Source organism: Barbus barbus (genome assembly GCF_936440315.1).
Source record: "Barbus barbus genome assembly, chromosome: 1".
Classification (NCBI taxonomy): Eukaryota; Metazoa; Chordata; class Actinopteri; order Cypriniformes; family Cyprinidae; genus Barbus; species Barbus barbus.
Genome location: NC_136729.1, coordinates 11,257,252 through 11,274,169, shown reverse-complemented (window position 1 = coordinate 11,274,169; position 16,918 = coordinate 11,257,252). Strand labels below are relative to the sequence as shown.

Below are 16,918 nucleotides of genomic sequence, written 5' to 3'. Positions count from 1 at the left end.
TTGGTGTAAATCTGGTTTCAGCATAGATAGATAGATAGATAGATAGATAGATGTTTTTAATATATTAACTGATATATTAATTGGTGTAACGTGGTTTAATGATTATGAAGTCAAACTGTCCTTCCCCGTAATGTATATCTGTGCTCATGTCAGTCTGGAATGTATCCAAATGTCTTTTAACAGAGTGAAGTTGATGTGAAGGTGATGCGTCTAGACAGATGGGCGAAGCACATAATGCGGTTATCACTGAGTTAGCCATAAAGAAGCACATGCACCGTGTGTCATCTCAGCTGGTAATCTGTCAAAAAATAACCCTGCCCCCCAAAATCCTGTCCGAGACCCCCTGATCTAGTAATCTGAAATACTCGGGTGCGGTCAGAGTCCAGGAAGTGTTTGAGGACAAATGTACTGTGGTAAAAAGGGCTAAGGGCCATTATGCATTACAGGGGTAATTACGCTAACCTAAACAAGCTTCATGCTGCAACATGCCTGAAAAATGAACATGCGTCTTTCCAAAACATTTTTAGACCGTGTTTAAAGCCAAATCGGCCTGACTGCTCATTTTTGGATCTGACACCAAAACAAACTAATTTTCTTTCTCAATTTTCTTGTAATTTTAAAAGCATTATATCAAGTGCAAATGCACTTTCTCTGAGATGTTCCTCTAGTCCCTTCTCTATTAAAAGCTTTTAAGCTCATAAATGCTAGGACTAAGTGGTCTGGAGAGAGACCGGTTGCCTGGGCAACAGCACACTCTGCTGCTTCAGGTCCCCAGAGGAGTCGTGTTTCACATGCAGATTTTCTGCTTGCCCGACCCACTTTGTTAGCTTTCAGCTAAAAGCTTTTTGCTGCAGACTGACAGAGACAAAAGAGTAGAGGAGAAGGGGAAGGGTTTGGCTAGAAGAGGAGGGCCTTAAAGGCCTGTTGCCAGGGTAACTTGACATCATGCTGACGAACTTCCCTCTTTAAAAGCTTTTAAAGCGATTGCTCCAGCCCTCCAGGTTCCATTTTGAGGCCTCTTAACTAAGCATGGGGGGAAGGGCAGCAGAGGCCTGTCTCTCGCACACACAAGCACATGCTTGAGAAAGCAAAGTAAGGCCAGGAAAACAGACTGCACTGAGAAAGAACCGATCTTAAATCATAAAACCGAGCGAAAGGTACATAATCTGTTCTTAAAATGGCCTCTGAGGACCTCTGCTTTAGTTACACGGTGCCGGGCTCGAACGAGAAGCACAGGAGGGCTCGTAACTGGACGGATTCAGAGATGAAAGCTCTTGTGTACATTTGGGAAGAGTATGTGACAGAGCTAAAGAAGGCTAAGCGCAATGCTAAAATCTACGAGACAATGGCTAAGCAACTTTACGAATTAACTGGCGAACAGCGACACAGGGAAGAGATTAAGATGAAGATTACCAACATGACTTTCCAATTCAGGTCAGTAAATACTACACTATCTATCTATTTGTTGGTCTGTCTTTCCACTTGAGGGCCAAACATCACATCAGTAATCTGTTTATCATTGCACAAGCGTTTACTCTTACTAATTCGTAAACTGCAAGTGCATTAAATTAAGATAAATGCCTAGGTATACTTAGTTTTCTTCGTTTCGCACAGCTTTGCGCACGCTTGAGCGCGCAAGTCTCTCAAAGCGTACCGCATTGGCTTTAAGCTCGGATACAAGCGATCTACGCATGCGCACTACCTACTTGCGTTGCATGCGCATTGCGCTGTTGTTCGCGCACAAGTCTGCGCTGAAAATCAGGCAACACGCGGCAGCAGCGTGCTGTGCTGATGAGGACATTACGTCAGGCGCAGTGTCCGCAACAAGCGAAGTATGCATGCTTTCGGTTTGAGAAAACAGTGAGGTATATTAGTTCTGGAGAAGCGCTTGGAGGACGGCAATGGAGTCAAAACCATTATAAAACAAAACAGCGTGCCAGTTCGACAATCTCAAGATATCGGATTCAAGTAGTAACAAACAAAGACCGCAAATACGCAAACACACACCATATGACAACATAAAACCCAATAAAAATCACTTTGTCACATCGCAGTAAACACAAATGTTGCGGTGGGTAAAGGTTTTAGGTGTAGTGGTGTAGCCTACTGATACATAAACATAATAAACACTATTAATATTGTAATATTGCAACGTTGGGCCCTTGGGTAACAGAATTTCAGTGATTTTACTCACTGTCTGAACAAATGTAGAGAACATCTAAAAGTTCATTTGCAGGGTGTAATGCTTCTATAACCCCATACAAATAGTATATTATACACACACACACACACACACACACTAATAATCACACAATAATTATAAAATAAGTAATATTTTATGGACAAAAACATTATAAAAATATGTTCAGATTATATTTACAAAACCTGATGAACTGAATGAAATCTTTAAAACATTCATCATGACTTGACTTTAAAACTCTCTTCTCTTGTATCAGAGTCCATCTCAAAGTCACTGTTACCATTTTGCACGGTATCAGTATTGTCTCATCATATGATGAGACAGTCTTTCTTGGCTGGTGACACTGAAATGAAGAAGAAAAAAAAAACTGATTATTTTCCAGGCTAAAAATATCAGTGCAAATTAACCAATCATACTTACACATTTTTCACCCATTCACAGAATTCACACAATAATGTCTGATAGCTTATGGTGTCCTTTAGTTATCATGCTAATAGCACCGATACTTCCCACATTACAGACCATTATCACCTGTCCCTCATGCAGCAAGCAGATATTTGGGCAAGCAAACAATGCCTAGAAAAAAAACAGGACATTTTATAAATTATAAGATACAAATAAAATATTGCTACACAAATACTTTAACATTTTCAAATAAATAATTTATTCTTAAACTTGAACTTCTTTAATAATCATAAAATCTTGATTGAATCTCAAAATGGTAAAAAACAAACAAACAAAAATTTCATCCATGTAATGTGCAAGGTGCACAGGCTACCCCTTTAACCCAGTGTTGTAAAATTATAATACTGACATAACAAGCTCAAAATCTAAAATGATCAATGCATTCAACACTATCTTAATATCTACAGAACAAAAATATTTTAGGCATTTTACTTGAATGTAGATTTATCCAGTCCAGTAAAACAAGATGATGTGTTTCATGGGAAGTATGCAGGTTGTGTGAGTTTATGCCCAGGTAAAAATGTCTATTTTTTTAAATCTAGCATCCAATAGCATTTCAAGGGTAAACAATAGGACCTAACAATAGTTGTGTAAAAGTGGTCTTAGAGCAGGGGTGGCGAACATCGGTCCTGGAGAGTTTTGCTTCAACCCTAATCAAACACACCTGAACAAGCTAATCAAGGTCTGAAGAGTACTAGAAAGCTACAAGATTAGGGTTGGAGCTGAACTCTGCAGGGCTGTGGCTCTCCAGGTCTTAGAGGGGAAAAAAACATGAGCAGCTTTATTTTAGTCAAGCTAAAACTGATATATTATAACATGTTGTAAAAGTTCATTTTTACAACAATATGTAGTACTTGGTGCACAAAAAATTACTTTAACAATATCTTTTTTAAACAGGAAGCTGAAGTACACAGCAAATGGAAGCAATGCTACACCTGACTGGCCGTACTACAAATCTATTGAGAGGATCTTGTCAAAGGTACCAGACCATGCTCATATGAGCCCACCGAACCTCTCGAAGTCTGGCCCGTCCACTTCTCAACTCGAGACTTCTGTGCCCCAGTCAGTTCCACCAAGTGGGTTTCTACCCGAGTACACTGGCTCCTCAGAGGAGAGAGAAATCAACGACGAGGAGGAAGGTCTAACAGAAAACTCAGAGAGTTCTTTTGAGACCAGGTAACATGTTCGATCTGATCACAGATCCATTTCAGATTCATAATTGTGGAATTATAAATGCATGGCTGTCCATCTGCAGGTCCCAGCCACATAAGAGACGGAGGCTTTCACATGTGTCACTACGCCGAAAGAAGCTGCGTGTCCTGGGCGCAATGCTGCAGGAGCAACGCAGGATAAGCCGTGCCGTTGAGGAGGCATGTCACGAAGTTCGCCGTGTTATGCATCAGCAGAACTTCCTGCAGGTGCAGAGCCTCCAGCTTCAGGAGCGAATGATGAACCTTCTGGAGAAGATGATCCCTGCTTCGCCTGCCACTTCTTGCCCTAACCCACCAGTCTCAAAGGGTTTAGGAACACCTACAACTGAGTGACAGGACCTCAGATACGGGATATGGACCTTTTTTGTCTTTGCTGAGAAAGTGTTGCTATATGCTAAGTATAAAAGTTATAACCAACTAGTTAGCTGTACATTTTAGACCTGTTTAGGCACTGTTTAGTCTTCTACAATAAATATGTTATTCAAAAATGTTGACAGATGTAACCTACACAAGAAACTTTTGAAGAAATCACTATTTATCCACATCAGATTCAAACTATCTGAATCAAAACGTAGTTCTCAAAAGTTAAATGGTGATTGTTATGTGACACAAAATGTGTTGTTTATGAAATCTGAATTATTTGATTTATAAATTGATGTGTTAGTTGCTAAGAGTCTTGGATTCCTGGCTAATTATTTAGACATTGTAATGTCCGTCATGGCTGACTGGCATCTAAAAGATTTCAGATTTCAGATTTCTTTTAAGGCATTCTTTAAAAGGATACCGTTTTCAGGAAGACTCCAGAAGGTCAGGTCAGATAGATAACACCAAATGGTTGGTGATAATGCAAACTGAATTAGTCTGACAAGGATTCAGAATGGTAGAGGACAATCTTAGTTTAGTTAGTAGCATTACAGTTCAGCGTTACAGTGTTATAGCATAGCACAATTTAGCAAAATGTAACGTTACAAAATGCAGTTGTTTTAGTAGCAGTTTATATGCTGACACTCATATTTAGCTTAGATCTGTTCAAATAAACAAAAATAGAACAATGCACCCCTTTATGAATTTCTGAATTAAACGTAATTTTGATATTTTTGTGAGGTGTCAGAAATGTCTAGGTGGTCCAAAGATTGTAAAAGAGAAAAAACGTTCCATTAAAAATGTGAGGGCGGGGGGGGGAAACAAATGAATAAATATAAAAAACTAATTTATTTATTGGTATCAATTGCCTGTCAAATTAAAGTTAGTGTCTGAACTTAAAATAGCATGGCATACAACCTACTATATCTGCAATATTTTTACATAAAGAAAGAGTACATTTTTAAGAACTTGGCATGTGTGTTTAAAATCTAGAGTCTTCTTTGTTTATCATCTCAGACTATCCTTAACTGTCAATTAACCTTAAAGACTCCCAAAAGTAGCCAGATAGATTGAACCTGACTTGCACCCAAACATTATAATGGTTAATGCACCACCACATGCTCTTTAATTCTTCTTAATGTGCAGGCAAGATAGTTAATCCATTCTGCTGTGTCTTAAATTGTGCACATGGTAATTAATAGCAAAAAACGGTGTACAAATATGAATTTCATCACCTCTCTTCTTTGTCTGTGATGAACTGGCCCGTCAGGGCTTCATGAAAGCTAGCTATCAGTTGATAAGAAGAAAGACGCTAGTGCTAGTGTCATGAATAGAAACCAACATTTTAAAAAATGCACTGCAACTGTAAACTTGTATATATCAAATTACTGTATTTTAGAAAGATTACACTGTCTGAATGCAACTTTAAGAAGCCGTTTTTAATCTTGCCACAGTTTACATGTAGTAGTTGCATTTGTTTTAAATAGGCTACTTAGTGTGTCAGTGAATGCACGTACGTTAAGTCCCTACTGTCGAAATAATCGTCTACTATTAAGTGCACTCAGTCACAAGCATCAGTATTAGTAAATAGTAAATATAAAGTAAAAGCATGGTTTTTCAATCCGCCAATGAGAGCGCCGTATGTTTTCGAATATTGAACATGATTGACACGTCTGTCGACCAATGAGAAGGCTGATGTCAGTTTGAAAAGGTTACGGTGCCATAGCGACAAGAGAATGACGCTTTGTATTCCCAACAATAGTGAATGGCAGTCGTTTAAGTCCGTCGCGCGAAGGAAGTTCCAAAATAAACCAAGAATAACTTTGGAATTAAACAGAGTGCAGGTAAGCGCCGATGGATACATTTGTTAATAAATACGCGCGCTTTAAGTGAAAGAAGAGCGTTTGGAACGCAAGTTTGTTTACATATGCTGTGAATGAAACGTGTTTGACAGAGCAAATGGATAGTTTTGTATCCGACTTTTCAAGACCATTCACGTTTATCATTTTGTCATTTTTTTGAGTAACTTTACATTTTTCCACTTGTGAATAAAAAAAATACAAAATACAATTCGTAGAAATGTTTATAAAATATAATGTTTCATTTAATATAGTTTAAATAATAAAAATATATTATATATTAAAGTTCAGAACACTGCATGAAATAAAATTGTTAGTTTGTGATTGATTGAAATTGTTTAAAATAATTCAATAGTAGCCTACTAATAATAACATGCCACACTATGTGTATTAAATAAAATACAATAACATTTAATACATTTCATATCCTTGTAATACATTCTGTCTCCTTGTTGTTTTTAAAAGATGATCAGAATGGTCAAAGCTTTTTCATCAGATTGATGCATTTGTCTTTATGTAGAAATGAACTCTCCAAGTTTGTGCTACAAATAATAAAATACGTGTGTGGTTGAAAAATAGTCTCCCTGCAGGCCACTGCTTTAAAATTAGGTATGTTTTTGTGTGTTTGTGGTCAAGGTTTATATCTCTAATATTATTTTTCATATTATAATTGAGCTGCTTGAGCTGTTTATCTCTGTGAAGATGCTTAGACACAATCTCTCTTGTATTAAACGATATAGAAATACAGTTCACTTGACTTGACATATATTTGCCTTCGTAATAACTATTTAAACAAATGAAAAGTCTCATATTCTAACCTTAGTCATTTTACTCCCCTCAGGTCTGATCCTTAGCAGTGCAGCAAGATGATTGTTCATGGTTGGAACTGTATCTGAACGAAACTACTACACCAGTACAAAGTACTAATATTGTGAGTTCCAGCCCCAAAATGAGAGTTCTAAAGTCAGCTGAGTCGACTATGAGGCATTCGGATCGCCCCTCCAGCCCGGCAGTGCGCAGGGTGGAGATGGAGCGTGGCAGAGCTGGTTACGGATTCACCATTGCCGGCCAAGCACCTTGTGTCCTGCAGGGAATAATAAAAGGGAGTCCGGCATGCAGTGTTGGACTGCGGCCTGGGGACCGCATCTTGCGTGTGAACGATACAGACGTGTCTGAGGCATTGCATGAAGTTGTGGTGAAGCTGATTGGTACGTCATCACGATCACTGTGTTTGCTGGTCACATCAGGTTACAGGCCGCCCATGGCCTCCTGCTCCAGTGACGAGGAACTGGGTTATCAGAGTAAAGGTAAACTGCCGTGGCTCAATCCTGGAAAAAAGGATCCTTTCCCCAACAGTATGGACATGAGGGAGCCGATGCTTCAGTCGGTTGGAAGTTTTGATACTGTCTTTGAGATCTCTGATCAGGGCACCATGACCGCCCATCAGATCTCTGATCAGGGCACCATGACCGCCCATCAAGAGAAGCAGAAAAAACAGAGACCTTTGTCTGAACCAGATATGTCTTATTGGTTGCAGCAGTGTAGGTCAAATAGTCTTTCACAGGCTGAGACGTCTCGAGTCGTAAGTGAGGATTCTGTGTTTTCAGACCTTCAGAGTCAGAATGACTTTGTACCTGACTCCAGCATTCTGAACGTTGCAATGATTGTGGGATACATCAACTCCATGGAACTGGAGCTAGTAACGTCACAATCTGAGCAGGAGGCATTGCAAGTCATCCGTGAATGCATCAGTCAGATTGGCATTGAGCAGAAGACCCATTCGCTGGTCATGATGAGGGTCAAATGCAACTGCGTTCAGCTTTGTGACGACCGAGATGTCGCTCTAGCATCTTACCCAGCAGAGAACCTGGCACTTTGTGTCATTTGCACAGAGGACAGCAGGTTCTTTGGCCTTATCTCGGTTGATATAACCAAAAATATTGATGCTGGGATGCAGAAAAGCACCCTGAAGGCATTATGTCATGTGTTTTTCATAGATCCGGAGCTTTATGAACACAAGGAGCACCAAAGCATCATAGGGCACTTTGGGATTCCCTGCACTCCAGATCCAGACACTCAAGGCTGTTTAGAGTTTCCTCAAACTCCACACTCGATTTCTCACTTCGTGTCCGTCCTCTATACAGACATGGGGGACTATATCGAAAAACTGAGACTGAAACTTGACAGAGAGAATCCTGAAGAAGAACCACAAAACGCACATAACAATGGCAGTGGCAGTGACAGCGGGATCGGGATTGGAAATGCTTCGCCGGAGGATAGAGACAGTCTCAGTGGCCAGTGGAGCGTCACATCTCCAAACATTTCCAACCCACCACCATATTATTCCCAGCACAGAAACAGTGCACTTCTCAAACCAGAGTGCAGGTGCCTTCTGTCCGAACCGCTAACAGGAGCTGCTCAACCTGTGACTCAATCAGGTGTCTCAGCCAAGGCAGACAATTCAGCTTTTACTCCTCTTCCTCTTAGTATGCAATCTAACTTGCCAGCTAAACCGAGAACCAGTCAACACAGACCTTCTATCGGCTTAAAGGCTCGCTGGCAGAAGTCTCGTCCCAACAGCATTGAATGCTTGGTGGAAAGGGACAGCAATGGGCCCACAAGTAAATGTAGCATGCTTCCGCCCGCTATGGAACAAATCCCGACTCTCCGATACAAACCACTAGAAGATCTCAAACATCCTCAGAGAATGAACTTCACCCCACAGCTTGAGCTGACCTCCAGGTTCTTCAGCAGTGCAGCCAAGCATAAGGATGGGGAAAATAAGGTCAGAATAAAACAAATCTCTGATGACTTGGTATCTGAATATATTCTAATACTACACCATACAACCTTGGTCTATATTCTATATGCAGTTGCTAAGGTGTTTTGGGTGGTTAGCAAAATAATGTAATTAACCTAAAGTATGAGTAATAATAATAATAGTGATGCTTAATAATTTACAATATAATATTACTATGGGCTTTTTACAGCTTGTCCACTATTGTTTTGTGAATCAAACGAGACAATCTTTGCTTTGTCTTTGCTGTCTGCCCTGTGGTCAGTCTTATGGCAGGTTTACTGCCAGTTTGCCACCATGCTAAGTTAAAGGGCTTAATACAATGAGCCAAGGAACAGATGGTGCTGCAAGTAACAGGCACAGCAGATGGAGCTATTGGGTTGATTAGTGCAGTTCAATATGATTATGCCGGATGGATCAGCTTTAGCTCTATTAACAATGTCGAGAGTCACCTAGCAGCAATTTGTCAGCCATGTAAGGGAACAGAAGAATATTATTATTTCCTTCCTTTTTTATTGCGAGGCATCTGTCTCTCTCTGACATGTCTTGCCCTTCGGATTTAATTTTGTAGCCTAAATCAATTATGTATTGGAAAGTTTTTTTTTTAAAGATGCAAACCGTAAAATAAAATTAAACACTTTATTTAATAATGTACATAATAACATTTTAACCAATTGTAATGCCAGTGGTGTTGCCGTTTATATATCATTGATTATGTGTTAAATTGATTTTGTGAAAGTACATAAAAAAATCAGACTTTTAAAAAAGCCATTTTGCATTTTCAATGCAGTTACCCCGATTTCCTGTTTACAATCCATAAGATAATGTATTGAAAATATTAATAATGAATTAATATTATGGTCAATGGTAAAATTTTTTGTTTTATGCTCCTTTATTTTGAAAACTTCCTATTGAACTACAAATTAATTTTAAATTAGGAGTAACACAACTGATAAAAGAGCATGGTAGCCAATTGTAAATTATATAGTAATACTTTTTTTAAATTCTACAATTATATAGTGTGACCTGGAATGAAATGAGTTTTTTATTTATATAGAAATGCCGCTGTATTGTAAGACACCCCTTTGCTATGTCAGTCACTCTTATGAAACTGTAACTGTAAACTGGTTAATGTTTGTCTTCTCAGGGGTCTTTATTTTGGGCACTCACAAGGGGACGTTCCTCTGTACGAAGACCATCAGGTCCCGCTAAACGACTCAGTCTGGCTCATTCACTTAATGACCTTGAGGTAAGATATAGCAGTTTCTGTTTTGCCTTCAACATCATACTATTGCGCACCCACATCACACTATTAAATCATAGTTTCTGTAAGTTTTGTATTTGCTGCAGTGCTCATGCCTCATATGATGGATGAAAACAGAGATACAGGTGTGTTTAATTGTTTAGCAGGGTCAGTCAGACTGTATTATGCTCTAATCCAATTCAAACTCCTGCTTCTTTCACTTGAGAAACTCAGTTCCTTTCTCTCTCTGAATACACAGAGTAGCCTTTGTGGCGTTGCATTATTCTCAAGCACAATCATGTTTTTCAGTTTTCAGTAGACAAGGATAACCATGAAACTATTAGAAACGCATGGTACTCTGCATGATAATGATGGTACCATTAGTATCCTCTCCCAAATGTAAAGAAGCCTTTATAATGTGGGACAGTCTGAAAACACGCATTACTTTGAGCTTCAACCTTCACAACACTTCTTTTTTCGGCAGTTTTGCTGTGTTGATTCAAAAGAATAGTTCAACCGCAAATAAAAATAATTTACTCCCCCTCGTGTCTTTTCAGCCCATATGTTGCTACTTTTTGAGAAACACACAAAGAAGAATTTGCACTGCTTCTTTTTATATTAGTCTCTCCAAAATGTTGAAAAACCATTAAAGAAGATTTCTGAAGTCACGTGGTAGCTTTGTGTGACAAACAAATTTAACTTTAATTAGCTTTAAGTTCCTATTCCCTGAAAATCTTCCCTTCAGTTACTAACTTGACACGATGCATGAATACAGCATTAGTATTTTAGTCTTCAGTGTCACATGATCCTTCAGAAATCATTCTAATGTGCTGATTTGGCAATCAAGTAACAATGTTTCTTTAAAAAATCTTACATACCCTAAATCTTAGTGTATATTCCACAAGTCAGCGCAAATGGTGGCCATCTTTGTTGTTGTAGGAACTATTACTTCAAATCTTGTTTTTGTTGCATTCTTCAAACAAAACTGTTGCTAGGTTGAGTATTTTGTACTCAACAGGCTAAGATTGATGTGTACATTTCATACCTTTAAATATTATTTTGTGCACACTAATGGAGTCGTGGGGATTTTAACTAGCAAATTTTTTGAGGTTTGAAGCTGGAAAACTTTGTCACCTCTCCAAATGTGGAATCTGAGAGGAGTAGGATTTCCCTTTGGCTTTTCCTGGAACTTGAGGCAGCCTTTTTCACGGACCTAATGCCCCTCTGGTGGTCAGGCAGACTGGAAAGTGTGGTTATGAGAACATCGGTCACGCTGGTGCTCACCAGGAGAACAAGAGCGAGAGGGAGGGGATGTGAAATGGAGAGGTTTGTTTGGTTGGAAAATGCCTTGTCTAAGCATGTTTTTTGTTGCCAGATAACATCTAAATGAAAGGCCATTCAGCTCATTTCAGTAATGAACTCAGTTTTGTGCTAAACTAAAGGAGCTGCAACAAACTCAACCTCAGTTTTTTTAATATTAGTAAATGTATTTATATTTTGTAACCTGGCTTTTACATAGACATGTATACAACTCTGACAGAAGAAGAAGAAATCAGAAAATCAGAAAGAGCTTTATTGCCAAGTGTGTTTGCACACACAAGGAATTTGTCTTGGTGTTATGAGCTTCCAGTACAGAAAGTACAAACATAGTGCCGACAACATATAATTAAGGTGATAAAGAACACTAATGAAGAGAATATACAATAATTAAGAATAACAATAGTAATAAAAATAAAAAATATACAGAAAAGAGACATGACCATAGACAGAACTGTGAATGTGCATGTGTCCTATGTACAGATGAAGGTTTGATGAGTTATTTACAGATGTACAGTACCGGGGTGCGTTATGTGTTGTTCAGGTGGGATACGGCCTGGGGGAAAAAACTGTTCTTGTGTCTGGCTGTTCTGGTGCTCAGTGATCTGTAGCGCAGGCCAGAGGGCAACAGTACAAAGAGAGAGTGAGCTGGGTGTGAGGGGTCCAGAGTGACTTTCTTAGCCCTTTTCCTCACTCTGGAGGTGTAAAGTTCTTGGAGGCTGGGCAGAGGGGCACCGATAATTCTCTCAGCAGTCCTAACTGTCCGTTGTAGTCTTCTGATGTCTGTTTTGGTAGCTGAACCAAACCAAACAGTTATAGAAGAACATAGGACAGACTCGATGATTGCAGAGTAGAACTGTTTCAGCAGCTCCTGAGGCAGGTTGAACTTCCTTAGCTGGCGGAGGAAATACAGCCTCTGCTGGGCCTTTTTCGCAATAGAGTCAATGTGATTGTCCCACTTCAGGTCCTGGGAGATGGTGGTGCCCAGGAATCTGAATGACTCTACTGAAGTCACAGTGCTGTTCATGATGGTGAGTGGGGGGAGAGCAGGGGGGTTTCTCCTGAAGTCCACTATCATCTCCACAGTTTTGAGCGTGTTCAGCTCCAGGTTGTTAAGACTGCACCAGACAGCCAGCTGCTCAACTTCCTGTCTGTAAGCAGACTCGTCACCGTCCTTGATGAGGCCTATGACTGTAGTGTCGTCCGCAAACTTCAGGAGCTTGACAGAGGGGTCCTTTGATGTGCAGTCATTCGTATAGAGGGAGAAGAGCAGTGGGGAGAGAACGCAACCCTGAGGGGCGCCAGTGCTGATGGTGAGAGTCCTGGATGTGAGTTTGCCCAGCCTCACTAGCTGCTGCCTGTCTGTCAGGAAGCTGGTGATCCACTGACAGATGGAGGAGGGCACAGAGAGCTGTCTCAGTTTGTCTGAGAGAAGGTCAGGTATGATGGTATTGAAGGCCGAGCTGAAGTCCACAAATAAGATCCTTGCATAATTCCCAGGTTTGTCGAGGTGTTGCAGGATGTAATGCAGTCCCATATTGACAGCGTCATCCACAGACCTGTTTGCTCTATAGGCAAACTGAAGAGGATCCAGCAAGGGTCTAGTGATGTCCTTCAGGTAGGCCAGGACCAGTCTCTCAAGTGACTTCATGACCACAGACGTGAGTGCGACAGGTCTGTAGTCATTAAGTCCAGTGATTTTGGGCTTTTTGGGGACGGGAATGATGGTGGAGCGTTTGAAGCAGCAGGGAACTTCACACAGCTCCAGAGATCTGTTGAAGATTTGTGTAAAGATGGGGGCCAATTGGTCAGCACAGACTTTTAGACAGGCAGGTGAAATACCGTCTGGTCCTGAAGCTTTCCTAGATTTCTGTTTTCTGAAGACCCGGTTCACATCCTCTACACAGACTTTAAACGCAGGTAGAATTGTGGGGGAGGGAGTAAGGGGGGTTGCAGGGGGGGAAGGTGAATGTGTGAAGTGCAGATCAGAGCGGGTGCTGGGTGTCAGTCTGGCCTTTTCAAATCTGCAGTAAAACACATTGAGATCGTCAGCCAGTTGTTGATTCTCCACAGACTGTGGGGGTGGTGTCTTGTACATGGTGATGTTCCTCAGACCAGTCCATACCGACGCCGGATCGTTGGCTGAAAGTTCTTTTTTCAACTTCTCAGAGTAGTTCTTTTTAGCCACTCTGATCTCCTTTGTTAGTCTGTTCCTGACCTGGTTATACAAGATTTTATCCCCACTTCTGTAAGCGTCCTCTTTGGCCTGACGAAGCTGTTTGAGTTTCCCAGTAAACCACGGTTTATCATTATTGAATGATAAGAATGTCCTGGTGGGGATGCATATATCCTCACAGAAACTGATATATGATGTTACAGTCTCTGTGAGTTCATCCAGATCGGTGGCAGCGGCTTCAAAAACACTCCAATCAGTGAGGTCAAAACAAGCTTTTAAATCTTGCTCTGCTTCATTATTCCATCTCTTAACAGTTCTTAATATAGGCTTAGAAGATTTGAGTTTTTGCCTATAGGTCGGTATGAGATGAACCAAACAGTGATCAGTGACCATATAATGGTTTTTCTCTTGTTGAATCTAATCTTAGTCACTGATAGGTTGTAAATTTGCTTCAGCAATCTCATATGTACACTAATAGAATACAGATTCATTGCCTGACGCAATTCTCAGATCCGTATGTCCTGATATCAGCAAGGAAGGAAGTTCACCACAGTACACTTTAGAACACCATTGACGTTTTCTACTGAGCAGTAACAGATTTATGGAGTAAATGTGAAGCGTCCTTAATGACGGCTAAGAGTTTGGGCAGCGTCCACCCCTCAGACAGCATCTCTCTTAGCACCAAGACCGAGCCAGCCGTCTTGATTAAGCTGTGAATGTTTTGGCAGATCTTGTCTTGATGCTGCTTCCAGCACACAACCGCATAGAAGATTGCTGCTGGCACTACTGATTGATAAAGTGTGTTGTTGAGTCCTGCACACAAAGAGTTTGTGTTTGTGACCCAGTATGTGGAGCTCTACTAGTATTCAGCAACTGGACCAGGGCTCGCAAAATTTCTAAATCCCTGGTAGCCCTTCGGGCAGGTACTCTTCAGATTTTGGTAGCCCAAAAATGAAAACTAGCCCAAATAAAGAAAAACATTTTTTTTAATATATTTTTTTTAAATATAGAAAATCAGATAGGAGTCTAATTGTCACTGAAAAATATTTTCAATACACAAATATCAACAAATATGAAGGAAGGAATTTTATTTCACTATTTACAAGGTATCTGCAGAATTTTTAAAAATAAATTTAAGGCAATTTATGACCCAGTTTGAGAGCTGATCAAGTAAAATGAACACAGTATGAGCGGTGTTGGACAATGTCTATGGTAACATATACAGTATTAAGCCATAAAATTACATGATTTACAGTTCACATACAGGTTTTCACAAAAACAAAAATCTTATACAACAGCATTTCAGCCTTCGACTATTTTTATGAAAAGGTATAAATCAAGCATATAAATTATTATATTAAATTAAAACAAATAAATATTACTGTCTAATTGTTTAGATTTTTAGAAGGCACATTAGCTTCTTTCTCATTTACAACTCTATGTGTTTGCTGCTTAAAAACATGGGTCACCATTTGCATTGATCTGACAATAAACAGCAAGAAGGGCTTATTGGAAATGCAAATTCATTCTCTGCCAGCAGGAGGCGCTTTAGGAGCGGCTTAATATAGCGGTTTCCAGTACACTAAGCAGCACCGTCCGCGCTCAAACGCTGCTTTATCAGGCATTATGGGTAAGATGAAATGTAAATGCCAATGACACGTTTCTGAGGACAGTCGGTTCCCTTCAGATACATTCACATAAAGACGTCCGTGCCGTGTTTTGACTTGAAATGTGCAGTGCTCATATTTATTCAATGACATCATTGCCTTTCGAAGTTTAATCCAGCCGTATCGCCATTCTTGTCTTTAAGTCCCCAACTGTAAGACCTCTTGAAATTATAATTAATTTCTTATACCATTTAACATTACAACTAAATTGAAGAGTTTTTAAGGACCTGGGGGAGCCCTGTATTTTAAGGTAGCCCGTCGGGCAGGGTTTTTTTTTAAACGATTTTGCGAGCCCTGTGGACAAGGAAATAATCCCAGTTTGGACTTTATCATCTAAACTATTATCAAATACTAATGAACATAATTGTATGCTGTTGCCGTTGATAGTTTTATAGCACACGGTAGATTTATTTCCCAAGCAACTGGGATTTACAGCTGATTTATAACAGCTGTTGGTTTGTATATCAATAATGAAGAAATTTAATGTTGTGGAAAATCCATCCAGTATTGTTTTTGTTTTTTTTGTTCCAAAAACTTTTAACAGATAAATAACTTGTAGCTCATAGTGCAAGTGACAGATATGAAAACTGAGACCGTCAAGGATTGAAGGTTTGGTTACCCTGCTTGTATGATGCAACTATACCCCCCAAAAATGATTTTTTATTTTACTGGATTAAAATGAGCCAGTGCATCACAATTTAACTTAATTGCATTGTTTTCACTGTATAATGAAAGTTTTCCTATTCCATTTGTGGTAATATTTTTGGTTGCATTTAACAGGGAACTTGATTTCTAGTTTTTAGCATGCTTTGCATGTGATTTAAATATTGACATTAAGTGTTATTTTATGTGTTTCTGAGAAAGACAAGAAAAAGAAAGGCTGGTTTGTGTTCTGTTATGTGAGGATTTAAAAGAGTTTCTGTTATGTTAGAGTTAATGTTGTTACGACGTGCTGAAGAGTGGAGCTTGTGCCTATTGAAGATGGGTGTGTGAAAACAATGATCTATTTTACTTTGAGCAATTACTGTGCTCATTGCATAACATATATGCTACATTTTAACATACATTTTAAGGTATACTAAATTTAGCTAGCTAGTAGTTAACCTGTAAGAGATTTGTTTTCACAAATGTGGCAATTTTATGTTAAGAAAACATTTTTTGATTGATGGCCATTCAAAATTAGCCTTGTATTTTGCTGAATTTTTTTAAAGGAAATGTAGGCCTATTTGATGTTGCTTGCCAGTTTTAATGTGCGGTCATATCCTACGGACTTACACTCTATGTGTGGTGGCTCTTCCCCTGGGGGAAATATATGTAAATATAAAACTGTAGACTGGCTTATTGAAAAAGCTAATTCATTCTCTGCCAGCAGGAGGCGCTTTTGGAGCGGCAGAAATAGCAGTTTCTCTTTTAACAGCTGTACACAAAGCAGCGTTGCGCTAATGAGTGATGCATTATTGAGCGTTATATAGGAAATATTAAATGAAAATGACATCGAAAATTTTCTGACAGTCAGTTCCCTTCAAAGCAGAGGTTGCGTTAACCGGAATTTTCCATTTTTATCAGTGACGGAAAAATCTGAAGGCTGTCCGTCACTTTGACAGATTACACTGAGGGTGA

General features: G+C 39.5%; 2 protein-coding genes across 2 annotated transcripts in view; both read left to right on the top strand.

The window, feature by feature from the left end:
• The first annotated feature begins 760 nt into the window (after positions 1 to 760).
• On the top strand, positions 761 to 5,058 carry LOC306869159 (myb/SANT-like DNA-binding domain-containing protein 1). Its single transcript, XM_079415788.1, has 3 exons — positions 761 to 1,434; positions 3,563 to 3,841; positions 3,921 to 5,058. Exons 1-3 carry the CDS (start codon positions 1,178 to 1,180, stop codon positions 4,207 to 4,209), a joined length of 825 nt encoding a protein of 274 aa, XP_079271914.1. The 5' UTR covers positions 761 to 1,177; the 3' UTR covers positions 4,210 to 5,058.
• A 1,989-nt stretch (positions 5,059 to 7,047) lies between these two features.
• Positions 7,048 to 16,918, top strand: part of LOC306861105 (regulator of G-protein signaling 12-like) — a gene marked incomplete at its 5' end in the record, with an annotated part of 44,876 nt that continues 35,005 nt past the window's right edge. The window contains 2 exons of the mRNA XM_079403196.1: positions 7,048 to 8,883; positions 10,043 to 10,144. Of these exons, the coding sequence (XP_079259322.1) occupies positions 7,048 to 8,883; positions 10,043 to 10,144 (1,938 nt within the window). The remainder of the gene's footprint in view (positions 8,884 to 10,042; positions 10,145 to 16,918) is intronic.

Coding starts and splice junctions, on each gene's coding strand:
- LOC306869159 (XM_079415788.1), top strand. CDS start 1,178: ATGGCCTCTGAGGACCTCTGCTTTAGTTACACGGTGCCGGGCTCGAAC. Junction 1,435..3,562: donor AACATGACTTTCCAATTCAG/GTCAGTAAATAC, acceptor TTTTTTAAACAG/GAAGCTGAAGTACACAGCAA. Junction 3,842..3,920: donor GAGAGTTCTTTTGAGACCAG/GTAACATGTTCG, acceptor GTCCATCTGCAG/GTCCCAGCCACATAAGAGAC.